This window comes from Chroicocephalus ridibundus, chromosome 3, assembly GCF_963924245.1.
Source record: "Chroicocephalus ridibundus chromosome 3, bChrRid1.1, whole genome shotgun sequence".
Classification (NCBI taxonomy): Eukaryota; Metazoa; Chordata; class Aves; order Charadriiformes; family Laridae; genus Chroicocephalus; species Chroicocephalus ridibundus.
Genome location: NC_086286.1, coordinates 2,580,587 through 2,607,092, shown reverse-complemented (window position 1 = coordinate 2,607,092; position 26,506 = coordinate 2,580,587). Strand labels below are relative to the sequence as shown.

The window sequence follows — 26,506 nt, the reverse complement described above, 5'->3', positions numbered from 1 at the left end:
AAAAGAGAAAGCTTTGGTTTAGACCCTGACATCAACAGGGCACATATAATGTGTGAAACACCCTAATTGGCAGTGACCTCATAATTTTTTGTTATCATTAAGTTACTGGTAGTTGTCGTTTAACTTCATCTACAATTACCCATTTATAAATAAAAATAAAAAAATGAAAGAGGGAAGCTGCTGTTCTGCGCATGAAATGCATTAGATAGAGGGTTGATGAGAACTCCCACAACATCTATGAATTGGAAAAATTCCAAAATTACTACAGTCTCTTGTGATACCTCCCCAAAAGCTCCTAGCTGCAGTAAATTTTTAGACAATAGAGTTACTTTTTGACTTAGGTTTAACGTTGATGTGCCAAAAAATGAATAGGTAGTGCTTTATATATAAGTGTAAAATAGTGTACTGTGTGTTCTTACACACAGTCATTTTTCTTTATTGTTCATAATAATGCGGTAGGCTTTTTACTTAAAAAGCTGATTGCTTCATCTTTTTAAGGGCTGTTTTTGGAAAGTTATAACCAAAAAGATAAAGTCGTCTTTTATGAATTTCTTTTAGTATTCAGAAGATATGAAACACAAGACCACTCTACTAGAACTCCAGAAAATGTTTACATACTTAATGGTAGGTGTGAAAAAGGGTATTTTGTGAAGTATCTTATTTTGGGGGAAGGGGGGAAAGAAGGCAAGAAAAACGTAGTTACCATTCTATATGTAAATTCTTGGCAGCTTAAGTCCATTGTGCCCAAGTTTTGAAAATGAGTGTCTTAACTGAAATAGTTTTTACCCACTTTAAAGCTGTCATTCAGCAAATCAGTTAAGCCAACATTGGCATAATGGTTTTCCTGAAGAAGCAGTGTGAATCCTAATGCAAGATAGGGTTTAATATTGGGCACCAAGTCTCATGAGCAAGAACCAGCTCTCAAACGTTAGTTATTCCGTTGCCCAGTCCCTGAGTGGGCCAGGACCTCCCTGGCCAGGCATCTCCTTGGTTGCGATAATGGAGCGGCTTGAGACAATGGACCAATTTGAAACTGGGTAATTGACTGTGCCTTCCCAACGAAGTATTTGACTGATCGTTACGGGAGCCCCACAGGTGGGAATTTGGGACAGTTCTACTGTTGCCTCTGCTGTGTATAGTCCTATTTCCAGATTGACTTTTCTAAACGGTCGATAGAAACTGTTCCTGCAGAAATGACCACATAGGACAGTCTTTTATACGGATTTAAGATACTTAAGAGATACTTCATACATAGTTAAGGTGAATCAATAGTAACGAATTACACAGATGCCGGGGAGGTCACATAGGACTGTTGGATAATAAGAATTTAATTCTGGATTATACGAATTTACCAAAATGGTGAGTTGAGGAGTCTCTCCGGGTCTAAACTACTGCAAGAACCTAGCCACAGACTTCCATCACCACCAAACACCTACTGGCTGTGCTGTTAGAATGTTTTGATTCTGTATGTGAGCACCATGCCAAGATCCCAAGAAATGATTATTTTCTTTTTAACAAACGCACTGCCCTGAGCGTCTGTCTGACACCACTGTCGTTCATCCCATTTCACATGGACCTTGATGTAAAGAGTTCTGAGCTTGATTCTTCATTTAATCATGGAACAATTTGTTTGCCCCAGTTTCCCTGGTGATAAAATAAAATACATTATTTTTGTTTGTTGCATTTTCCTTGCTCCAATATTTTAAAAGTTAATCTGTTGAAATAAAGTGTTAAAAAGCAACTAGCATTTTCGAAATTCCAGAACCAAACAAAATTGAGGCATTTCACAGGTGTTCACAGTTGTTAAAATAGAGAAACATTTCTGAAATAATGAAAAGAAAACTGAGGAGAGCTGACTGGTTTTGCTCTTGGCACTGGCTTTTGCGGAAGAAATTCCTAATCACTTTGAAGACAAGTAGAGGAAAGGAATTCAGGCATATAGTGTCTGCCGTGAATCATAGAAAAAAAAATATTGAGGTATTTACATAAGCATAAAATAGTACAGGAACATAAAATCATGTGAAGATTTACCGTTGTTAAAACCTTGAAGGAAGTCTTGCCACGCATCCTTAAAAGAAAACAGTACGTATAGTGTTGTTTACGAGAGGAAAGTTCTCTCTGCTGTAAATAAGTTCTGCGTTCCCAGCGTGCACGGCAGTGGAATGGGGCATGTATTCTAAAGAATTGCTTTATGCTGCACATTCTTTTCTCTGCATGCAGTTGAGAATAGATGATACCATTTTATACCATAGAGAAGGCTGAATGAGAATTGAGCGCGTGTCCAGAAATACATAAAAACAGGCTGGTGTTCCTCATATTCGATTTTGTATCTGAACAGATATGCAGGAACTGGATTGTCGCATCTTCAGCCAAGTTCTTTTATTTTAATGATTCATTTTCCTAAGTATTTATTAAATATTATTTAATACCATTTTACAAATGGTATTTTAATAATGAATATCACAATATTGATAATCAGATCGTTAAAAACTGCTTTACGTTAGATCAGAAGCATTTCAGCACTTAAACAACTTTGTTGCCCAATGGGCATATGGAGATATTGTATGTAAAAGTGTATCCTTTTGAAAACAGACATTTGTGTGTGTGTGTGTGTGTTCGGTACACCTGTGTAACTTCAAAATATAAGGATTTGTGTTGATTTCTTTTGCTTGATTTTGTTCCCTAAAGGAAAGTGAGTGTAAAGCGTATAATCCAAGGCCTTTCTGTAAAACCTACACTATGGATAAGCAGCCGCTCAACACTGGAGAGCAGAAAGATATGACCGAGTTCTTCACTGACCTAATAACAAAAATAGAAGAAATGTCTCCAGAACTGGTGAGTTATTAAGAGGGAGCAAAAGGGAGCTTGAAAACTTATGGATTCGCCCAGATTTCCTTGACAGAATGTATTAATTCATTCACAGAAAAATACAGTGAAAAGTTTGTTTGGAGGTGTTATCACGAACAATGTTGTTTCTTTGGTAAGTATTCCCTACCCTTATCTTTTCAAGATTTTTTTTTTTTTTTAACTTCTCAAAAACAGTTATTTCATTGCTCTTCTCTTTCGTTACTGCGATTTAGGACTGTGAGCATGTAAGTCAGACTGCGGAAGAGTTCTATACAGTAAGATGCCAGGTGGCAGATATGAAGAATATTTATGTAAGTAATGGCAGACTGAGACACGTAGCATAGATCACAATTATTAATGAGTGCCGTCGAGTATAAGAGACTGCACCGTGTGCTCTTGACTATCTTGATGCTTTCTGTATCTGTACTCGAGTTTTGGTGTATTTCTGGGTTGATATTACTAGGTCGTTTGGTCAAATCGTTTCATCTTTTCAATGCAACGTGCTGTCAGCTGGTGCCATTTGGAAATGACTCTAGACTGTGAGAGTCAGGAATCACTTTCTCCCTTCTGTGTTTTAAGAATGCTATGGACATGTTTTATATGGGAGAATTGTAAATGTCAGAAGATTTGATATATACATGTACTATTGCTTATTAACACCAAAATAATTTTTAAGTTTTTGAGTTTTTTAAACAACTATTAATCCCCACACTTGGAATTTGAATTTAAAGCACTTGAATTCTTGGGGACAGCTTGGAATATTGAGTACAATTTTTCTGAATTGGTTCCTTAATTTTGTGTTTGGGTTAGGAACTGCTTTTCCTGTCAGACTCTTCTCTTAGTTGACATGCATGCTCTTTGTGCAAACTTTTTGATGCCTTTGGCCACCTTTACTTTCATAACTTACGGAATTGTTACTTAAATTTACGGTAAGATTGAAAGAGAGGGGTTTGTAAAGCAGGCCATGCAAGCACAAGATACAAATGTCGAAGATAAAAAGAAAGGAGGAGTTTATGGTTTTGTTTTGGTTTGGTTTTTTATTATATGTAGGAATCTCTTGATGAAGTAACTATTAAGGACACCTTGGAAGGTGACAACATGTATACATGTTCTCATTGTGGGAAGAAAGTGCGGGCTGAAAAAAGGTATGAATAAGAACAACTAAACATTCCTAATGTTTCTTTTTAGTAAATTACTGTTTGAATTAGAGTAATCCTTTAGATGAAATGGGACTGTGGTTTCATTCAGTTTGCTGCTGTGTATGCCTGGGAGGATGTGGTACCCGTGCAAATAAGCTCGTAACTCAGAAATCAGATTTCCGAAACAAAGAATACCAGGTATCTGAGCAAAAGATCACCCAAACAGTAAAATGTTTGTCACCTTTTTTTAATGTAAATAAAAAGAAATTTGTAGAAATCATACCTCTCCAAATCTGTAACTTTTCCCATTTTTAAAAGATCAAATTCTTTCAGAGTTTGTTCAGTACTTGTGTTATTCGTTATGCAGAATTGCTCGGGTTTCACAGGTAACCGCAAACTTCTTAATTAAAATCAGTTTTAAAAATATTTCCATATTTTAAAAAGTTTGCTAAGAAAGAGAATGCTAAATAAGAATTTTACGTTGTCTTTATATTGCAACTAACGAATTTCTTTGTTAGAGATGAAAAAACCTCATAGTTGTTTTTGTAGCTGTTATAAATGACACGGGTGGAGTAACCTCCTTTAAAATCATTAGTGTGAACGTTATGAGATTTAATACCAGGTACGTTCCCCACTGAAATTTGTCCGTTACAAGATAGTAACTCCGTCTGATGAGAGGGTTTGCATTGTTAAATTCGTTCACGACTCCTTTTATGATATCATTTTAAAAAATTGTCGTTCGTGCCATATGAGCATATTTGATGTTTCTTCCAAGGCATGACAATAGCCTAAAGAGACTTGTTCGATAGGCTGAGTTGGACCTTTCTGCTGCCAGTGAGACTGCCCTGCTCGAGGGCATTATGATAGCTGAATTTTATATTTATGTGACTTAGCAACAGATTTCCAATTTTACGTTTGAAATAAATGTCTTGAAAATCCGTGTGAAAATACAGTTGAACTCTCGAAGCTTTTATAGATCATGATTATTTTTTTAATCCTTCAGGGCATGTTTTAAGAAACTACCTCGTATCTTAAGCTTCAACACAATGAGATACACGTTTAATATGGTAACCATGATGAAGGAGAAAGTCAATACGCATTTTTCGTTCCCTTTACGTTTGGATATGACACCTTACACTGAAGATTTCCTTATGGGAAAAAATGACAGAAAAGAAGGTATGCCTCATAAAATGAAGTCAGCAGGCTTTGTCTCCTTCATCTGTGTACCGCTTTCTGGATACATAACACATGCGTACAATTAGTGATTTTCTTTTTAAGAAAACAAAATCAAATGTAAGTTTTAATCAACCTATATTCCCAAAGTCACATATTTTATTTAGTAGCAGAAAATTATTGACATAATTGACAGACAATTATGTTTCTTTTCATGCACTGTTCGATTTGAATTATTCTTAAATTTGTTTTTGAAGTATGAGAGAAATTACAAATAGTTACATAGTTTGTCACTGCCCTTTTGCAATTTTGCAGGGTCATGCTCGAATGTCAGCAAATGGCTTACTGTTATCATAAATAAGATGTGCTAACTTGGAATAGTTAGTTATTAGTCCTGCTCTCTTGAGTAGTGATGCTTTGCAAAAACAGCTGGGCCTGTTTCATGAGTTGGGATCTCTGCTGCTTGTTCTGGGTATGGAGTTTCTGGACGTCTTCGTTGTGGAGTTTTGAAAATTTAAGTGCAACTACAGGAAAAGTGTAATATTGAAGTTCAGGCGTTCAGGAAATAACTGATTAAATATTGTATTAAATTCTTTCAGGTTTTAAGGAAGATGGTGAATATTTGAAAGAAACGGAAAGTTACGAGTATGATCTGATAGGCGTAACGGTTCACACAGGAACAGCAGATGGTGGGCATTACTACAGTTTTATCAGAGATATAGTCAATCCCCATGCTTACAAAAACAACAAATGGTGAGTTAAGCAAAACAAAATGTGATAATTCCTTATGTTTAAGTAACTAAAACCTGTTGACTTTATCAGATGCAGTTGTGTAAGAGATATGTGCTGTAGCTTCTCCTCAAAAGCACGAGATGTTGGATAGGTGTAAGTACATTAATTTGTTAGCACACAAGTTTGTGTAGCTGTAAGAGTTGTGGAGCGCCCTGGACACAGGGGCAACAGGAGCGTGTACTAAGAGTTAATAGACTGTCTTCATAAAATCTGGTTGTTAGCTGTGAGCACACAGCTGCATTTACGATTGTGGAATTTGGACCTTTTCATTTTGTGTGTTTTCAGCGAAACAATAATTTGAATTTTAATTTGCTTTAAACTCCTTGCATCCTGTGTGGCAGAAATGGTGTTGTATCCCTAGGTTATCTAAATCTGTTCTTATTATGCTTTTATATGTGGAATTAGTTTCACATGTAATTTTCTAGTTTATCTGTCTCGTGATCTTCTCCTATTGGCCAGCTCCTCCTGGATGCAATTTACAGTGACGTACTGGAATATTTGATAGCATTTATTTTTCTGTCCTTTCTTCGCAAAGATTAAGAAAAGAGACAGGAGCTTCTTAAACACAAGTGATAGAAAGCTGAATAAATGCAATGTAGTATTTTCTATTTAACCTATGGCATCCCACTTCTAATTTGGAAACTTCTGCACACATCGGATAAATCATGGTTGTAAAGAGGGAGAAAAAATTAGGGGATGTAGCCTGGGAAAGAGGTGAGACGTGGGCATGGAAATAAGGGAGGGTCTTGCTAGGTGATATAAGAAAGCAGGGAATTAGCTCTCCCAGGCATTTCTGGAGGTCGTATCTCAGGTTCCCAGCTGAGGCCATGGAATAGGAGACAAGATTTCCTCTATTCCTGATCTCAAGAACAGCTAGCTGGACCATTTTTGAAATGGTTCCAACCAGTGGCCCAATCCCTGCTCCAAATAGTGTACCACTTTTCTCCATCCACTGCCAGTTTGGGTTCTACTATTATATGGAATGGATCTCCCTTTTAAAATTTTTATTTCCATTTCACTCAAATTGAAAAGGAAAAGGCAAATCTTGGCTGCATTAAAACCGTATCTGTACCAGAGTTGGGCTGGAAAAATGAGGAAATTAATGAGACTCCTGATTAAAAGAAAACCAAGGAATGTTGAAATGGTGACTTCCTGATCTTATTGAAAGGAATTCACTTTTGGGATCCGTTTTTAGTTTGCTGCGATTCAAACAAGATATTAGAAATTAATAGGGATACTTTCATTTTAAGTGTCTGTTCTGCTTTATTTGCCCTTGGAGACAAACAGCGGTTGTTTCAAAAGCTGACTGTTTTACAGGTATCTTTTCAACGATGCTGAAGTAAAACCATTTGATTCTGCCCAGCTTGCTTCAGAATGTTTTGGTGGAGAGATGACTGTAAGTCATGACTTTTATTTTTGTCATGTTCAACCATTACCATGTCTCTTCTGAAGACTTTCATGAAGGATTCCGTAGCGTTCACCTTTTGGTCTGCCATCTGTTGTGTATGCAGATGAAACGGTTAGAAGTGGTAGCTGGGTTTTATTAAACTTCTGATATCTTTGTTGTGCAGATGATGCTTTATCTTAGGTCTGAGTAGATAGCTGATCCGCCACCATCCATCTCTTCAAAGGGTCTCCCCCTCCTTCGGGGGATGAAAGACTTGTCAAAGCGAGACTGCTTGTGGGCTGGTCGTTAAGCTTTCTACTTTTTCTACGCTTTCTGCAGAACAGAAGTTAAGCTGATAAAGGAGAAGGGTCTTAATTTCTCCCGTACCCACTATCATATTTATTTAATTTGTGACTATGCATCCAGATATTTTTATGGAGTTTTAAAAGACAGGTGTCAGAAGTATAGCGTAGGTATTGCTAATGAATCAAAATGAATGAGTGGTCTCTCTCCAAAGAAGAGGTGTTTCTGTACTATATCTGCTTTTTATCATCCTATTATTTATTTACTTATAAAAAAATATGCAACTAATATAGGAATCCTTCGCTTGCATGGTTTTGCTCGGAGTGTGGACTGACAGAATAATTACTTCAAGCTTATGCCTGTTCTGGAAAAACAGGGCTTTTTGATCTTTGGCTGTGCCTCGAGTCAGTAATTTCCAGATTCTGGTCTGTGAACCTCTTACGGTCAGATCCTTTTCCATTGGTGACAGAACTGAACTAAAAACCTCTCAGATCTGTGTACACCTGCGCTTTTGTTCAGCAGCAAAGTGTGAGCTCTGATATTAGCAAGCGAATTTTCAAGCTAATGGACCTACAGGCTTAAATAGTTTTGCTTGTTCCTTTTATTGTAAGAAAATAAAGTTTCTGAAGTTGATTTTTATTTGCTTTCAGTAGTACAAGGTTTTTTTTAATACAGTAGCAGCTTTGTCTCTTGGGTCAGCCTGCTGCCCTTTGACATCCGTCTGAATAGTTCTACACAGTATCAATACCAATAACTGTTGAACAACGCTCAAACGTTCTCAGGTTATGCTTGAACTGATCATTTTTTAATAATTATATATTATTACATAAAACACATTATTAATAATGCATTCTCTTACTAAAACAGTCCTGTGAATAAGAAAAATCCTCTTGTCTGATAAAGAGAATACGCAGAAATAAAGCAAAAAAATTATTTTATTTGGCAAGCGGATAAAATACCTGTAGGTACCTAAAAAAAGAGAAGTGTCAATGAGATGGATGAGACAGGAAATTGCACGAGATATGGGTCACAATATTGCTTAGCAACTTTAAAAAATCAGAATAGGCCACCGTAGAAGAAGAAAAGAAAGAAGACTACTTTGAGCAAGAACTAAATTGTCAGCAGCCTCTCTACAAATGCCGTGAAATAATTTGCTTGCACGTTTATCTCAAACTGTCAATAACCAGGCCATTAAAAAAGCTTGTAATTAATGGTTTTACTTTCTTCTTGACAGACAAAAACTTATGATTCTGTTACTGATAAATTTATGGACTTCTCCTTTGAAAAGGTATTTCTCTTCCAAACGCTTGTTATATGTTTATATTTCTACTTGCATGATTTATCTCTCAAAGCAAAAATTATACAGATGTTTTTTTCTTAAAGACGCACAGTGCTTACATGCTGTTTTATAAACGGATGGAACCAGAGGAGGAGAATGGCAAAGACTACAAATTTGATGTGTCATCAGAATTGCTGGAGGTACAAGTTGATTTGTTTTAACACCAATTTTAAAATACTATAGGAAATCTTAAACAAATCAGGAATCAGAATAAATATAGGAAAACAAATGAAATCTAAATAAGATGACAATCGTTTCATTTAGCTGTCTTCCTTAGAAGAGTGGTGTCTGATAGGAAGTAAATCAAGATTTCCACTATATGTAAATTTTAGATGTTTTCTCATTCTGTCCTGTATCTTCTAATTCAGGTAACAGAATCATTCTGCTTCATATTTGTAAAAAATGGTAGAACACTGTTAGTTTGGGTTTTGTGAGTGCTTATCAACATTTTCTGAACAGTTGCAGTATTTTTGTTAACTACCATCATTTTCATCCTTCAATTCTTCAACAGATTGCTTTAGCAGAATAGTTCCAGCTGTTTGTTTGCACTTTTGCTAGTGGGATTGTGAAAGTCCAAGTGAAAGTGATCTATGATCCGTGACTGTTTGTGCTTCTTACTCAAAGTGAATCAGTCAGAAAAGGATCCCTGCCTCCCCAGAGTCACAGCGTAGCCCAGGTGTCAGCAAAATGGGTGGGGGAAACAAATCCCAGTAACGGCTACATCTCCCGGTTCTTCCTGGGCACGAGGATACCTGGCTATTTATGTAAAGATACTATTTAAGCCATGTATGATCTGAGGAACTGGAAAAACCATCTCCCAGGAGCAGTGTATTTCACTAGGGATCTCCCTGTGCTAGATACATCCCCACTAGGGGATTTGTAACACAGTCTTCTCCCTTTTTATCTCCTGAAAAGCCAGTTTTCCTGCTCCCTCTGGCCAGAAGGATCGCTTTATCATCCGTCACATGTTATGTTTTGAACTTAAAAAGACTCTTCATCCCTAGCCAGCAAGTCAGATTCTGCTTTTTATCCTTCTCAGTCTTAATAATAGATTTTTATCACAGTTAAACTTTTAAAATATGTGAAAAATACTACAAATGGATTTGGTCAAAAACATCATTTTGGAGAGAGGAAGAGGGGGACCTGGCATGTAATCCTTTTCTGCTTAACGATGAAGACTCAAATCTTACTCCTTAAAAAATTTAACAAAAGTTCCCAGAGCTTGTCAGGCTTTGGGTGAGAACTTGAACCTTTAGACTTGAACCTTTTCCAGCTAGGCTGCTGGAAAGTCTAACTCATCTCAGTGAAACGAGGTGTTTAGCGAGATTTTCGGGTTTTTTAAGTTATTACACTATTGCGGCCACCAAAATATGGTCTTAAACTGTGGTTCTTTTTTAACACGTTGGGCCGGTTCTCAAAATTTCAGCCTAAAAATGTGAGTAATTCAGTTGTAAAACTGAGGTCACAGAAAGAGGAGAAAGTTCTGAGCTCCATTCTGCAGTCCTATGGCAGGCAAAACTAATATTCGCCATAGTAGGAATAAAATAACTTTGAGCCAATCCTTTAAAATGAAGAAAATGTTTCCAGAAATAATTTTTCCTAAGAAAAAATTCTGTTTTCTCAGCCATGGCAAGCATTTAAATATTCGTAATATCATGCTTATGTAGTGAAATAAACTGCTTTCTTGTATCTGATGTTAGCATTTTTTCTTCAGTGGATATGGCATGATAACATGCAGTTTCTTCAAGACAAGAACATTTTTGAGCATACATATTTTGGGTAAGTTTTTCTTAAAAAAAATGTAATATTAATGCTTCTTTTCTTCTTGCAGATTTTCATTATTTATTTTAATTAACAAATAAAATTACTGACTCTAGGTTTATGTGGCAGTTGTGTAGTAGCATCCCAAGCACACTACCAGATCCAAAAGCGGTTTCCCTGATGACAGCAAAGGTAAGTACTTCAAAATACATCATGCTTATTTTAAATTTTACCTTGTTTATGTTTTAGTTCAGGCATTCCGTAATTAATGGTGCAATTTATATTTTTTTTTCCAGTTAAGCACTTCCTTTGTGCTAGAGACATTTATTCATTCAAAGGAAAAGGTACTCTATTTACTTGTAAATTCTCATTTAGTAGCTGCATGAATATAGTGAAAAGTATGTCTGTACTTTTTCATTTTAAAAGTGTGATTTGGAGACGTAGTAAGTACCATTGAGAATACCAAGTTAACGTTTAAATGGTGTCATTTAATGTATTTATAGTAAGTACTGCACAGTGGAAAAAATGGGGGTTCTGGTTTTAACTTACTTGCCTTAGCAAAGTGTTGGCAACAACGGCTCTTGTGGTGTTCTCATTTGAAAATTCCTGGATGATTCGCATCTTAACAAGCGCTTGTTAAAGTCTGGTGTGGAGAGAATTGTTCACTGTTGAGCAACAGTCGTGCTCGTGAATTTTGAAGATATAAATACTAGCGTGAACAACAAGAAAGTTCAATCTGAACCTTCTTTATTCTCAGTCAGATGTTACTTCTTTCTCGTCTGTGGTGGCATAATGCTATTAATTCTGAATGGTCTGGGATTAGTAAGAATATGGTTGCAATTCCAATTGGGAGAATTCCCTGGGTAGCTACTACATGTTACGTGTACCTTGCATTCGTTTCAATCTATGTACTGTTATTTTTGTGTAGGTGCAACTTACTACTGGTTTATAAAGGGTTCAGTGTTTATAACTATATTCTTAAGATTCGGTGTTCTGACTTACCATTTAGAAATGTTTAAAATGAAGTTGCAATTGATTATGTTAAGTCATAGGTTTTTTTCTGTGTTTCTTTTTACAGCCTACAATGCTTCAGTGGATTGAACTGTTAACAAAACAGTTTAATAACAGTCAGGCAGCTTGTGAAGTAAGTGACTTAGGAACTCAGCAAAGTACAAACCAACTTTCTATATATTGTTTAACTTTCCTGGAGGTTCGTATCCCTGGAATATTTTGGATTATGAACTACTGTATTTGGCGTACTTGTGCACTGTGACATGCAATTCATCCTCTCTGATTACTGCAGATTCTGGGGACTGACTTTGACTTTTACTTTCAGACAAAATCACTTTGTCACAGGAATAAGAGAGACGTGGTGTCACAACCTCTTAGTTCAATTGGTTATTGCATACTGATTTGTGTAATTAAGAGATGTTCAAATGAAATCACACAAGAGAAACGGAAAGACAGCGCCACGTTTAAGGACTAGAATGGCAGCGCCTGGAGTTGAATCCAAGGGAAGAGGGCAGTGAGATAAATGGAGAGTGAGCAATGGAGAGGTTTAGAAAGGGAATAAGAACAGCTCGTGTCAGGCTTCGCTGAAAACACATCCATACAGCGCCTGGTTTGTGAGGCTCTGGATCTTGAACCCAATGTGTAGAAAGACTGAAACTCTTAGAAGAAGGAGGAAAAAAAAACGGAGGAATGTTTTTATATAAAATTTTTCAGGACGCTGCGTGAAAGGTGTCTGGGACGTAGTTGAGAGGGACTGAGAAACCACAGAGAAAGAATTCGCTGTAGCGTTGGCAAAATCAATTTTGAGATACTGAAGAAAAGTTTGTGATAAACTCTCTGTGATAGTTTAAATGTACAAGGACCCCAATATGTACTGTACCCTGGAGTAGACCTTATTCAGTAGAAATTAATAAAATTAATTGTTCTTTTATAAATTGATTCGAGGTTGTTAAATGGTTGTGTAACACTTGGTATTCGGGTGATGCAGTTCTGTTAGTATCGTGTGGTTCTAAGATGCTTAAAATGAGTGAAGACATTTAATATAGTAAAGACTATTCAGGTATAATTAAAATAAAAGGAAGAACTTGGATTCTTTATTGAAAACTGTCTCTCCTTGTGACTAAAACAAAATTCTGGGAGGCAGAATACTCAGCTGTATTATTTGCTGAGTCTAACTTTGAATGAATCATTCTCTGTTATTTCTGTACCTTTTCTGTCTCTGGAGGTAGTAAGGCTTTTCCACATGTTAAACTGCAAAAGGGATCTAATTCAGGATCTACATTCTTATTTAAGCCTATCCCTATTCTGCAAGATTTTTCAGCCTATGCTTCATTGTAAGCATTGTTTTTTATTCTGTTGACGTAACTTTTCAGGATAAGCACGTCCTTCCGGGTAATTGAACAATGGCATCGTAACACAGGGATAAGAAGATACTGGATATAAATTTATATTTCTGTTTATGCTATTGATCTTTATTCCTTTATTCTCACGCACGGAAGACATTTAGATTTCCCTTGGATTAAAACCTGCTTATTCCTTAATAATAGTAACACCAATTTCTCTTCAGACTTTAATATCATGCAAAAAGAAGATTGGACTAGAACAAGTTTGGAACAAAACTAACAAAGTATGTATCTTCTGCAGTGGTTTTTGGATCGTATGGCTGATGATGATTGGTGGCCAATGCAGATTCTAATAAAGTGTCCCAATCAGATTGTCAGACAGGTAAGAAAAGATGTTCCTTTGTAAGTCAAGTGCCTACTTAACCCGTGAGCAGAAATGGACAATTATTATGACACATACAGTGATGGTGAAAGTTTTTATTAATACCTCTAATTGTCGTCTGTTCCATTTTTGCGGATGATTCAGAGAATGTGTTTGGCCATGGGAGTGTGATTGTTTGAAACAAAATCAATATCAATATAGTGCCACAGTCGTACAGTTAGGATCACAAAATGTCACAATAGATGCAAGTTAAGGTTTCTACAGCTCCCTCATCATCTCTACAAATTTCAACACTTTACATAAAAAACGTTTCGTTCTGAATGGGTTCAACTATAATGCATCAAGATACACATTCAGAAAATAATAATAAAAAAAGTACATTCGGTACTCCTCAAAGCTTCAATTCTAAACTTCTGCATTTGTTTCTCGTGAGTAGATTTAATTTTATAATATCACGCCACAAAGTTTTGTTAGTAGCCTTTTCTGGAAAATTTTAAAATTGAAAAAAAGCCCTAGTAGCGTTTGGATATTCACAGATACAAATATTATTAATAGTTTCACTTACAAGTTACACTTTCTTTGCAAGTTGTTTAGGTAAAAACTTTAGCAATTACTTTCTTTCACCTGAATCCTTCAGTTGGGTTTCTGATTATTATTAATATTTCCATATAAAACCATACATAGTTCCTGTATGCAACGCATCATTAAAAGATTATATTTCGTAGCGAAAATCTATGCAAAATCTTAGGCAAAGCTCTAATCCTTGAGGAATGTTTTGCAAATTAAAAATTACAGGGAGGAATTTCCTTAAAATTTTCACGTAAATTCTTATAGCCAGGGGCCAAATAAAACAAAAAATTGCCAAAATTATCTAAACATTTCAGAAAACAGAGATAGAAGAAAAAACAGTGTTTATGAGCAGCAGTCTTAAGTCATGTTTAGCAGTGTCCAGTGCACAGCATTATTAAAAACTGGTTTTAGGGTTCCTCCATCAGATCTGTTTATTAAAACCGGGTTTGACTACTGTGTTAAAATACGACGTGTCAGTACACCGAGAAATGGAATGTGGGCGTCTCGATCTCAGCTTTGACTTTGAATCACCTGGAGCTGGAAGTGGTGCTTGGAGACAGAATATCCTTTGCTTAGAAAATGTGTATTGACATATATGTAAAAGAATGAACATGTGGAGTTCATTTACTTCTGCATTTGCAGATGTTCCAGCGGTTGTGTATTCATGTGATACAGAGACTGAGGCCAGTGCATGCACATCTTTATCTCCAGCCAGGAATGGAAGACTGGTAAAATTATAACACCTGAAAACTTCTATTTATTACGTGCCTTAGAGCAACCCCTTTTGTTTAATGAATTATTCAGAATGGTCTGGTAAAGCTAAAATAGTACTGGTTTAATCATTATTTATTATTCTACCCAAAATGCTCTGATTTATTCAAAAATATTATTGTGGTTGGAAAACCCAGTGTCTAAAGATATATTGTTTGAAACATTTGTTCCCTTAGACTAGATTTTCCGCATAGTCTTTCTTTTCACTGCCAGTAATATGCTGCAGGTGTAAATCTCGCTACTTATACATGAGAAGTAGATTGTAAATTGGATCCAGAGGCATAAAGGTGCAAATTTTATTTGTACACCCAGTAAAAGAGGTTGGAGATGAGTCTAGTCTTGTCTCTTATAGCTAAATCACAGGTTTTGTCAAACAGTAGAAAAGAAACTATTGGATTCTACTTTGTGCTGCTAATTATCACGAAAACTGTCACTTTGTGTCCAATTATGAAATATTTATTCTTTTTGATACATAATGAGAAGAAGAAGAAGAAAGTGCTTTTTCTTTCATCTCTTGCGTTCAGCTTATGACTCTGATAATAACCTTTTCCAGAGGAAAAATGTCAGAGTTTGTAATACTATACTGCCATAACAAAATTCAGGACATGAAGATACAGTTTTCATGGCAAAACATAGAATTTAATTTTTTCTGGGAGCCCGTCTTTAAAAGACTCTGTCACTTGTTTTGTTCAGTGCTAAGATCCAACTTTCAGTAGGTGAATAAGGTTAAAAGCGCACGTTTTCTGCCTGTGTGTTTAGGAGACTGCCGTTCCTTAGTTCCACAGTAAAATGAGCTGTAACAGCGGTCTTTCTTGAAGCTCAGGAAGTTTGACATGCAATTGAAGAAGATGATTTTAAGTAGGAGATCCCCTAATACTGTATCTTTGAGAATTCTTTTCCTGACTGAGAATACTAATTTTATTAACCTTTCAACATTTTGAGTGACCGATGCTACCTTACTTTAAGCCGTGTTGTTACCTAGGCTATCCTTGGCACAAGAGAAAGTGTTAGACATCTAAGTATGAGAGTAGGACAGAGTAAGTTTTTTCTGAATTTTTATATTTTTGGACTGGTTCAAGATGATTTTCTGTTCCGTGTATTGTGTGAAATACCTAAACCGGACTTTGTTATTTTGTTTTCAGTTCGGATGACATGGATGGCCCTGTGGAAGACATCGGCAGTCGCTCTTGTGTAACGCGCTTTGTGAAGACCCTCTTGTCAATTATGGAGCACGGTGTTAAGCCTCACAGTAAACATCTCACAGAATACTTTGCCTTTCTGTATGAATTTGCTAAAATGGGAGAAGAGGAGGTGAGTATAGCCTTGGAGTTTTGAGAATTCGGGGTGTCTGTGCATGTATGTGTTTTCGAGTAATTCGATATCTGCATATTTCAGAGCCAGTTCTTGCTTTCGCTGCAAGCCATATCTACAATGGTCCATTTCTACATGGGAACTAAAGGACCTGAAAATGTAAGTTCGAATATCTTGTATAATGAGAACTAGTCTTTCATGTTTTACATACGTGATCATTAGTGTCGTCTCTTTTCAGCCATCTTTGAGCTATTAAATTAAAATTGCTTCGCTCACGCAATTTTTTTCAATGTGTAAGTGAATATAATATTTTAAAAAGATGCTGAATTGGGTATTTCTATTTAGTATAGAAATAGATATTAAGCAATTAAAGTTTACCTTATCATGCTATTAACGGTAACAAGTGATTGCTTACTCCTGTTGTACAAGTTAAGCTTTTAAATTTACTTGCTTTTTTTGTTACATAGACCACCGTATCAGGTTACATAGTGGCTTCAACCAACCTAGCTTTTGTGTTTGTAAATACAATTTAGTTTATGCAAAATGAATGCTTCGATATGTTGATCAAGTGATTAGATATTTATCTGGTTTGATTCATGCAAGTTTAGTAAGTTGCTTTGAATAAAAGGACCGAATCTATGCAAAACCACATACCGGCTCTTTGAAGTTAAGGCTCAAAATGTCCACATTGAAGTTACCTCTTTTTTTTTTTTTTTTTTGTTTTGTTTTGTTTTTCCCTTCAGCCACAGGTTGAAGTACTTTCTGAGGAAGAAGGGGAGGAAGAGGAGGAAGAGGAAGATATACTTTCTTTAGCAGAAGAAAAATACAGGCCTGCTGCACTTGAGAAGATGATAGCCTTGATTGCTCTTCTGGTTGAACAGTCTCGGTCAGAAAGGCAAGAGCTTTTGAAACACCAAAGTAAATTCTATTCTAGCGTAGTTCTGAGAGGAATTAGAGATTTTATGGGTTCGGGGGGATTTTTTGTGGGCTTTTTCGACAGCATAAATGAGCTTGTGTATGGGCCCCATTATATTTTTAACCTTTTGAAAGATAAGTGTTACGTCATTGTTGACCAAATAAAAGACTCAGGGTAAATTCTTGAACACATTCAGTAGCCCACATTTGAATTTCTCTTTTTATTTGGTCTAAGCACAAAATATTTATTTTTTTTGTTCAGTTGTATGTCTGTACCTTTATTTTCTTTTGTATCTTGTGATCCTGAAGAATATAAATGAACACTCACAGTTCTGTATTTCATCTTAACCTTACTTAATATCTCTGAAGCAAAATGATAAAGGTTTTTTTTGTATTTTAGGCATTTGACTTTGTCACAAAACGACATGGCAGCATTAACAGGAGGAAAGGTACTTCACTTAAATGTGGCTGTATAAGCCTCAAAAAAAACCGCACGGCTGCGTACGTGTGTAATTGCAGGTAGTATACTAATATCTTATGATTTGTTGCAGGGTTTTCCTTTTTTGTTTCAACATATCCGTGATGGTATCAACATCAGGCAAACGTGCAATCTCATTTTCAGTTTGTGTCGCTACAATAATCGACTCGCAGAACATGTAAGTGTCAGAAACTATAGCTGTTTGTTGAAAATCTTAGCTAATAAGTGTAATGGGATGATTTTTATTGTTTTAACTGAATAAGCACAAGTCTAAGTGAGTTTTGTTTGTTTTGTTTTTAAGATTGTGTCCATGCTTTTCACATCTATAGCAAAGTTGACTCCTGAGGTATGTAAACATACTACCTGTCTATTAAATAATTTGTATTAATATTTTTATGTTTAAAATTACTTAAATGATCCTTTGCCAATCAAATATCTTGCATGGAAGATGATCCATGGAAGTTTTTGTGACATTAGACGAAGTCTAACTGCACTGTATGTTAAGTTTTCTAAAGCAGAAATCCGGTACGCAGTTTAAGATGGAAGTTTTATTCAAAGCCAAAACCATATTTCTAGGTTCTCCACCTATGTGAATTAAAAAAATTGGTAACAATAAAACGTGCATGCTAGAATAAGTGGAGATACATAATTATTGTCTGGTTGTTCAAGCTTTGGGGCACTGTTTTGCAGTTCTGTGCATGCAAACACATTTCTCAGTCAGAAAATGAATTCCTGCCCTGGTAATAACAAAAGTACTGAAAGTTCCGAGTGGATTCCACGTGAAAAATATATACAGAGTGGAGAAGTGCCTGCTCACACAAGGGCATTCTTGTGTACCGCCGTCAGAAAACAAAAAATAATCAGGCAAAATTGCAGGTGTGTCAAGCAGAGGAGACGTGGTCACGGGTGGAAAAGAAGCACCTACTAAATCATTCTCACGACAGCTTTGCTTTGGGTGATAGAATGGGCACTATCGGGTGGCAGTCGCCTTCCCTCCCGCCGTGCTAACGTTTGCTAGGTTTTGATGCTTTTTTCGCTTTGCACATATACTTGCGCACCAGAGACATTTTTGGTGAGGGGCAAAATACATAATAAAAAAAGTAACCACTTTATTGAAGCATGGTTAAAAGCAGGTGAATCTTAGCAAACTTTAAAAGTAAAATACATTCATACTGGAGCCAAGGTGGTAGAGTAGAAGTGTCAGTGGTTTCAGAGGAAAAGAGTATTCCAATAACAGTCATCAGTGTAAACCCTCAAAATGTGCTGCTTTTCGATAAACTTTTCAGGCTCCATGTTACATGTTATGCAAATACATAAAAACAGTAGCTTCCCCGAGGTAGCCAGATCTTCTATTTGTGTAAAACAGGATAAATTGGTGAATTTTTCAAAACTGTACAGAATTTTTCCCCCCTTTGTTCAGAATAATGTCTGACTGTCTCAGACAATGTCAGTTATTTCCTTGGAACTACATACGTCTACTAAACTGATCCTAGCTAGTATGGTCATGTTGCCTTGCGCTAGCTGTAAAAAAACGGCTTAATTCTACTGCATCCGTCTGTGGACACAGTAGAATTAAGGTGTATATATATGTGGATTATTTACGGACTAAATAATAAAGGATTAAAAGTAATATAAATGTGTCAGAAGTTCACAGAAACATATTTTTATACAAATGTTTGGAGTTTATTTTAAAACCTCTAAAAAAAAAAAAATAGTGGATGAAATGAAGTAGATCAAAATGGATATTTTTCATTTTATACTTTCCAGGCAGCCAACCCTTTTTTCAAATTGCTGACCATGCTCATGGAATTTGCTGGGGGACCTCCAGGAATGCCACCCTTCGCTTCTTACATTTTGCAGAGGATATGGGAGGTACAACATGTAAAAGAAAACAGCAGCTAAATTGTCTTTCTCTTGTTCATTCTTTTATGTCTATGGAAAGATTTTTACGTTTCATTATCATCCTTGCTGCATGAATTCGTGACTTCTTTAATGACTGTTTCTCTTCCAAATAACCAGCAATAGCTAATAGACATTTAAAAGTTCTGCTCTACATTTTAATGTTACTTTAACAGCATTCTGGTTAACTGGTATTTCAGTTTAAGTTTTAGTTTAATGAGAAATTGATTCATTATAAGAGCCTAGAATGCTACTTAAGGCAAATACCTCTTATTTTTCCCAGTTATCCTTTTGCAAGGATTGTAAAATTTTTCAAGTCTTACCCTTTCTTAGTTTGTTTTTTTTTCCCACGTTATGTACTGTTTCTTAGAATACTGGTTTGGCATTTTTATTCTCTGTAAAATACTCATGAACATTTTTAACCCATAAAATAGTGCTAAATTGAATCTAGTGAATAATTGCTGTGGTGCAGGACCATTCTTGCTTGCCTTTCTAAAGCAAGAAAGAGACTTTTTAACCAAATTGGCACAGGGCTGAATTCCTTAATCTGAGAAATAGATTGGGAATTAAAGCTTTGACTTCAACTAGCTGCTCTTTGAGTTCCCAGCACAACGCGCTGTCTTTATTGCTGCCTGAAGAACAGCGCGTCCAGCCGAGGACAAGCTGTTGAACATTCATTCCCTTTAATACTCTTTGAAAAGTGGGGGTGGGGGTTGTAAAAGATTATTACTGTGTAGAATTGAGACCTCTAGTAAAGTACAAACGTGGCCTACCCACTGAAGTGCTGTGGGATAGATTATGGATTCCTGATCAAAAGTATTTTATGCCTGGTTGGGAGCAGTTATGGGATAGGAACCACTAAGTAATCTGGGAAGGTGTATACCAAGTGTTTATTAGGTGTCTGATCTGAATATAGATTAGCTGTAACTGGTGTACCTCAGGTAAAGAGAGTTCAAATAGCGCATCTCACGATCAAGAGTTACATCCAGCTGCTTTCTGTGTACGGGGAAACAGTAGGTTTTGAATTTCTCTTAGCAATGAGGAAACCTTTCGGTGAGAGTTTTTGATAATACACAAGTTGTGGCATGAAGTGCGTGTGCTTCATTCTTCAGTAAGTAGCTACAAAGTTTATGTGTGTAATTTGTTAAGCAATCCTCTCTTATTTCCCTCCTCCTTCTCAGTACACAAACAGAACCTTCAGAGGAGGCGAGTCAGTGAGGGCTTTCTCTTGGAAAGCCAGGCCTTTAGCAGCAGGAGTCCTCAGTTCAGTCCGGTGTCGCCAGCATTGTTATCCTTCCCTCGTTGACACCGGTCTAGAGATGTAAATGCTGTAGGCAGGGATGAGAGGCCCAATGGTTAATGCGTAGGCAGACAAATTTAGGGTGTAGAATGTACTTTTGTGGGCACTTCAGTTTCTAGAAGTCATTAAAAAGTGATTGAGCGATGAAGGCAGTGAATGATGATAGTCTCTTTCTTGGAGATACCCTCCGGCTATTACCAAGGAAACGTCACAGATCAATTTGTCATTTCTAAAAAAAGGGAGGAGATTGTTCTTAATGTGTTTATTTTTAAATGGAGATTAAAATTTTATAAGCGGAGATTTGGTCCTGTCAACTGCTCATGTTCTTCAGGTGGGTCAGAGTAGTTGGGAACAGCTTCAGCAATTCAGTTACTGCCTGTGGTTCCTTAAATAGGTAGAGTTCCATTTTCCTTGTCTGGGCACCTGGACCTCAGGGTAAAACCAAGACAGTTCTTAAAAACTAGCAAATGGGCAAACTGCATTTATTGGCCTAATAATACGTCAACAAATTTTTAACTACACAGAACCAGAAAGGCACAGGAAGCTGCATTTTCTCCTTGTTATCTGTAAGGCTTTGATAACTGTACAACAGCACTCCACAGGCTTTTCATTACTTTTGAAAAGCACTGGACGAATTTATTCCTTGAAATTCCATATTCATAAAAACATAATAGCTGTCCTTAGCGTGAAGCTATATGAACATATTTGCATGCCATTTCTGTTCTTTTGATATAACTTGTGTGGAAATACTGATTTGGTGTTAAGGTTTTGTCTTAGCTATTTTAAAAAAATATATTTATTTGTTTATAAAGACAAAATTGTTCAGTTTTCTGTGTCGTTAGCATTCCAACTCTTAAGGATCTCAAAATATGCAGAAAGGATACGTAGAGTAACTCCTGGACTCAGATTGAACTTTCCAAAGCTCTGAATGAGATTCAGAAGCACAAACCAGTGACATTTTAACGAGGATTTTCTTTGTGTGCCAGAGCACCTCCGTCTTGTAGGTGCTTTGATAGCCCTGTGGGATTTTGAAAAAATATTTGAAAGCCTATTGGCTTTCTTTAGGGTTTTTTAATACAAACAGTACATAGTATCAAGGTTAATGTATTCTTTTTGGTTTTTACGCTCTTCTTTCAGGTCATTGAATACAACCCATCTCAGTGCCTGGATTGGCTGGCTGTGCAAACACCTCGAAACAAACTAGCTCACAGCTGGGTGCTGCAAAATATGGAAAACTGGGTTGAACGTTTTCTTCTGGCACACAACTATCCTAGAGTGAGAACTTGTAAGTTAATTGAAGAAAATTATTCTTCTCTTGCAGCAAGTTACTGTGTATGTGGTACTCCTGTCACAAATGAAATGTGTGCTTTTGTACTCCTCTCTTCTCCTTTTCCATTTGTTTTAGGATTGCTGCATTTTAAAATATTAATGCAACTGTGGTGCCTCATCAAGACATGCTACCTGGTTTTGATGAAAACCGTGATTTCCTTTTGTAACTTGAATAATACATTACTAGTTTCTTTATCTTTTGTGGTTAATCTACAAGATCCAGGAAAACCCAAAGCAGAAAAAGAAGTAATCCAAGAGGTTCTCAGTAGTTTCCATCACATAGTTGTACTGTTGGTAGGAGTAGTACGTGTTCCTCTTTTACCCATCACGGGGAGATCTGTAGTTGAGTCCTTCGATCTTGTGGGTCAAGGAGAAGTCGTCTGTGCTTCTCCCTGACTCCAGGGTGTCCTGGCTCTCTAGTTTCTTCTGCCAGGAATCCCACTACCAGGCCATTGCCAAGATCACGTTTTCAGCCTTTTCTGCCCCTAAATTTTTATATAAAGGAGATTGCATAGTAACAGGCCACGCTGGACTTTAATATGTTTTCTGTGGTTGAGGGAGATGTGGAAACTGGAGGTACAGCTTTGCAACAGAGTCCAGTTGTAAACCTCTCTGAAGAGGTAATGACGTCTTGATCAAGTGGTACGGAGTTTAGTCATAGAAGACATCTGGGTCTGTATTTCTGCGATGGGACACGTTGTGTTACAGTAGTTGCAACTAAGCAGCAGACAGGAATGTGGGGTAAGGAGGCCTGAAAGCAAATCTCGGCGCCACTTTTAACATGCTAACCTTATCCACTCTGATTATTTCTTTTTTCATCTCCAGTGTGACTATAGTAATACCAGATTCTCTAAAATGCTTTGAAATCTGTAAATGGAACACACAATGTAATTTAACTTTTGATTAAATGACTGTTAAGCATGTGTGTCATTTTCCAAAGGTGTAACAGGTCTGTTTTTGTTTGAAGCCGCAGCCTATCTCTTGGTGTCGCTTATTCCAAGCAATTCCTTCCGTCAGATGTTCCGATCAACTCGCTCTTTGCACATCCCTACACGCGATCTGCCTCTCAGTCCAGATACTACAGTAGTTCTCCATCAAGTCTACAATGTGCTTCTTGGCCTTCTTTCCAGAGCTAAGCTGTATGTTGATGCTGCTGTTCACGGCACTACAAAACTTGTGCCCTACTTCAGTTTCATGACGTACTGTTTGATCTCAAAAACTGAGAAACTCATGTTTTCTACTTACTTCATGGACTTATGGAACCTTTTCCAGCCTAAACTTTCCGAGCCGGCTATAGCCACCAACCACAATAAACAGGCTTTGCTGTCTTTTTGGTATAACGTCTGTGTCGACTGTCCAGAGAACGTACGCCTTATTGTCCAGAATCCCGTGGTGACGAAGAACATTGCCTTCAATTACATCCTCGCAGACCACGACGATCAGGACGTGGTGCTCTTTAACCGCGGGATGCTGCCTGCCTACTACGGCATCCTGCGCCTCTGCTGTGAGCAGTCCCCTGCCTTCACCAGGCAGTTGGCTTCTCACCAGAACATCCAGTGGGCCTTTAAGAATCTCACGCCACATGCCAGTCAGTACCCAGGAGTAAGTAGATCGATACCGGAACAATACCGTTCCATCATTAATATTTCCTCTCTTACCAAACGTCTCTTTTAATGCAAGAGATTAAAAGACCTATGTAATATCTAAGTGGTTAAAGTGTTATATTTTGATTTCCTGGTATAAGTAATTAATAATATGTTTAGATCAGATTACTATACTTTGTAGGGGGATTGTTTTGGATTTTTTTCCTTGCCACATAGCAGTTGGAGAGATTTTTTTTTTTTTTTTTTTTTTTTTCTGGAAGCAGACACTGGTGTTTCCACTGTTCTACAATAATTTGTACACCAGTCTGGTCCTAAGAAACAAGGAGTAGCCTTTAACGGTGGTCTCAAGAAAGCGCGTTGTGTTCTAACACGCTAAGTTGGAGGAATTCCCAGAGAGTTTCCTCTTTGCTTTCGGTTTCTGGAATAGGGCCAGGATTTAGCCCGTGGGTGGGAGGGTGGCCGGGTGCTCACCTTGGGAACACTGGTGTACCTTTTGCAAAGCCTCGGCACACGGGGAGTTGTTGCACTGTCTCTACAGCATTGATGCTTGCACTAGAGAGTAGATACGAGTTAAAATAGTCCATGTGGAACAGTGGAAAAACAGGCTTACAAAGTTTTTAAGAGGCCGAGTATGCATTTGTGTGTGATTACTGAGTGAATGTTGCTTTGAGGTCCTTTATAGGTGTACAGGGACAGAAAGAATACAAAGATTTTCTTTACTATGTAGAGGAATTTTAGTTTTTAAGAACCATTTAGTTTCAATTTTTTAAGGTTAAAATGTCTGCTGATTTTATAACTTTGTTGTAATCCTTCAAAATGTATCCCCGTCTAAATTCGCTCATGTATGTTTATTCTAGTGTTAGTTGAAATAATACACAATAAGTAATACAAATAAGATCTAAACCCCAGCATACTGAGAGAGATGACTCTAACCTAATATTTTTGTGTGTTTTAGGCAGTAGAAGAGCTGTTTAACCTCATGCAACTGTTTGTAGCTCAGAGACCAGAGATGAGAGAGGAAGAGATAGAAGACATAAAGCAATTTAAGAAAACAACCATAAGCTGTTACCTGCGCTGCTTGGATGGACGGTCTTGTTGGACTACTTTAATAAGGTACGTTAGTAGTGAAGTCGTAGTGTAATAATCTAATCCTGGTTGAATAAGAACGATATTTTGCTAGATGTGAAGTACAATTAAAATTAGTGTTGCTATTTTCATGGGTTTTTTCACAAAGTTTTGGGGATACTTTTATTCAGAAGTAAGCAAACAGAAAGTTTCAATTATATGCTTTTTTTTTTTTCAAGATCCATTGTTAGTGAATATAATTTATTTTAGAATGTTTCATCAGATGAAAATTCAGAAACTAAGCAAATATTTCACAATAAACAGGTGTAAACCAAGTTGCATATTGTTAGGGTTCAAAAAAAACCGCTATGACAAAATTGCGTCAGGAGACCCCTAGAAAAAAACCTAAAACCTAATCACTCTGTTCTAATTCAGATGAAATTCCATTCTCAGCCTACTATGCTTAGCCTAGGTGGGCAAAGCAGAAATTGCAGCTGCTGTTGTTGACATGTTATTTTGGGGCAGAAATGTTTTTTAGCAGTTGTGCCTGTGGGACAGAGTTTTATTGTATCGTATCTTCAAATGGCTTTTCATTCCTAGTCTATCTAGTACATCTGAAACTTCGCTTGGGTATTTTCAGCGTAACTATGAATTGCTTGTGCGTGTACATCAGATATCGGGGGTTTAAACGCAACTGTTGATGCATTGAAAGACTCTTGTGAGAAGGGGAAATGATGGGTGTAAGTCGAAGGGGTCACATCCCGTCATGTCTCATGGCGCACAACCAGATTTTCCCCGATGCTCTGGAAGAATTGTTACGTTGAGAGGGATGGTTCAGTAGTTATGCATCATCGTTTATTTTCTGTTCTGCTCGAAATGTTTTCATACATTTAAAAGTCCAAACATACGCTTAACTGAACCTATTTAAATACATCATTTGACAAGCACAAACTTCTGTCTTTTGAAGTACGCTATTCTCCTCGGGTTTTAGCATTTTTGCAGACATCATTTGGAAAATATTGCTGTAATGGTTGTTTATAAATTACTTTCGATAACATAAAGGAAGTTGACATCAGAGGCGTTTTTAAATGAAAAAGCGGGGGGAAAAATGAGGAGAATAATTATGTCCTTTTGGGGTTTCTTTGTTCTTCTGTAAGGATTTTCCAACATACAGCACAAGCATAAAATTTTAAGCATTTGTATGAATTGTGAAAAGATGATACGTATTTTTCAGTGTTCTCAATGTTTGAATTTTTTTCCTAGTGCCTTCAGAATATTATTAGAATCTGATGAAGACAGACTTCTTGTTGTGTTTAATAGAGGATTGATTCTGATGACTGAGGTAAAGACTGACATTTAATTATAATGAACACCTCGCTTCCTTATCGAGTCGTCGCTTCCTTCCTGACAATGTGTTTGCTTTAAATTGGTTTAATATGGTATCATTTAAAATAAAGATCAGAAATATATCGATTAAGTACTGGCGTACTGTAAAACCTTAAAATCTTACAGATGTTAGGAAGGACAAAAAAAGACTGACCAGACATTTTGCTTGTCAAAACACTAATGCAGGAGGTTAAGTGAGTAAATATGAGGCAATGCAAATCTTAATGCAGGCTAAAGATAACAGGTTAGTTGATAACGGTGATTTGGTAGGATAACTAGAAGGGGATGTAGCTTAAATAGGAAAGATGATCAAGAAATCAATTGAGAAATAAAAGGGTGATGTGTCATCTCATGTCAAGGATAGATACACTGCGCTGAGGCTCATCATGGAGAGAAAAGGA

General features: G+C 36.8%; 1 protein-coding gene across 12 annotated transcripts in view; it reads left to right on the top strand.

Moving 5' to 3' along the window:
- USP34 (ubiquitin specific peptidase 34) overlaps positions 1-26,506 on the top strand; it is a 136,245-nt gene that overhangs the window by 97,403 nt on the left and 12,336 nt on the right. For 8 of the 12 annotated variants that reach the window (XM_063331208.1, XM_063331206.1, XM_063331205.1 and 5 more), the window contains 27 exons: positions 559-624; positions 2,689-2,835; positions 2,924-2,980; positions 3,081-3,158; positions 3,898-3,992; positions 4,990-5,162; positions 5,759-5,912; positions 7,269-7,347; positions 8,876-8,929; positions 9,025-9,120; positions 10,695-10,759; positions 10,858-10,933; positions 11,038-11,085; positions 11,820-11,951; positions 13,397-13,477; positions 14,690-14,775; positions 15,961-16,129; positions 16,214-16,288; positions 16,873-17,024; positions 17,445-17,493; positions 17,596-17,700; positions 17,824-17,868; positions 19,290-19,394; positions 21,859-22,006; positions 23,018-23,652; positions 24,610-24,767; positions 25,983-26,061. In XM_063331208.1, the coding sequence (XP_063187278.1) occupies positions 559-624; positions 2,689-2,835; positions 2,924-2,980; positions 3,081-3,158; positions 3,898-3,992; positions 4,990-5,162; positions 5,759-5,912; positions 7,269-7,347; positions 8,876-8,929; positions 9,025-9,120; positions 10,695-10,759; positions 10,858-10,933; positions 11,038-11,085; positions 11,820-11,951; positions 13,397-13,477; positions 14,690-14,775; positions 15,961-16,129; positions 16,214-16,288; positions 16,873-17,024; positions 17,445-17,493; positions 17,596-17,700; positions 17,824-17,868; positions 19,290-19,394; positions 21,859-22,006; positions 23,018-23,652; positions 24,610-24,767; positions 25,983-26,061 (3,207 nt within the window). The remainder of the gene's footprint in view (positions 1-558; positions 625-2,688; positions 2,836-2,923; positions 2,981-3,080; positions 3,159-3,897; positions 3,993-4,989; positions 5,163-5,758; positions 5,913-7,268; positions 7,348-8,875; positions 8,930-9,024; positions 9,121-10,694; positions 10,760-10,857; positions 10,934-11,037; positions 11,086-11,819; positions 11,952-13,396; positions 13,478-14,689; positions 14,776-15,960; positions 16,130-16,213; positions 16,289-16,872; positions 17,025-17,444; positions 17,494-17,595; positions 17,701-17,823; positions 17,869-19,289; positions 19,395-21,858; positions 22,007-23,017; positions 23,653-24,609; positions 24,768-25,982; positions 26,062-26,506) is intronic. The other 4 variants (XM_063331211.1, XM_063331213.1, XM_063331210.1 and 1 more) reach the window with 1 other exon arrangement.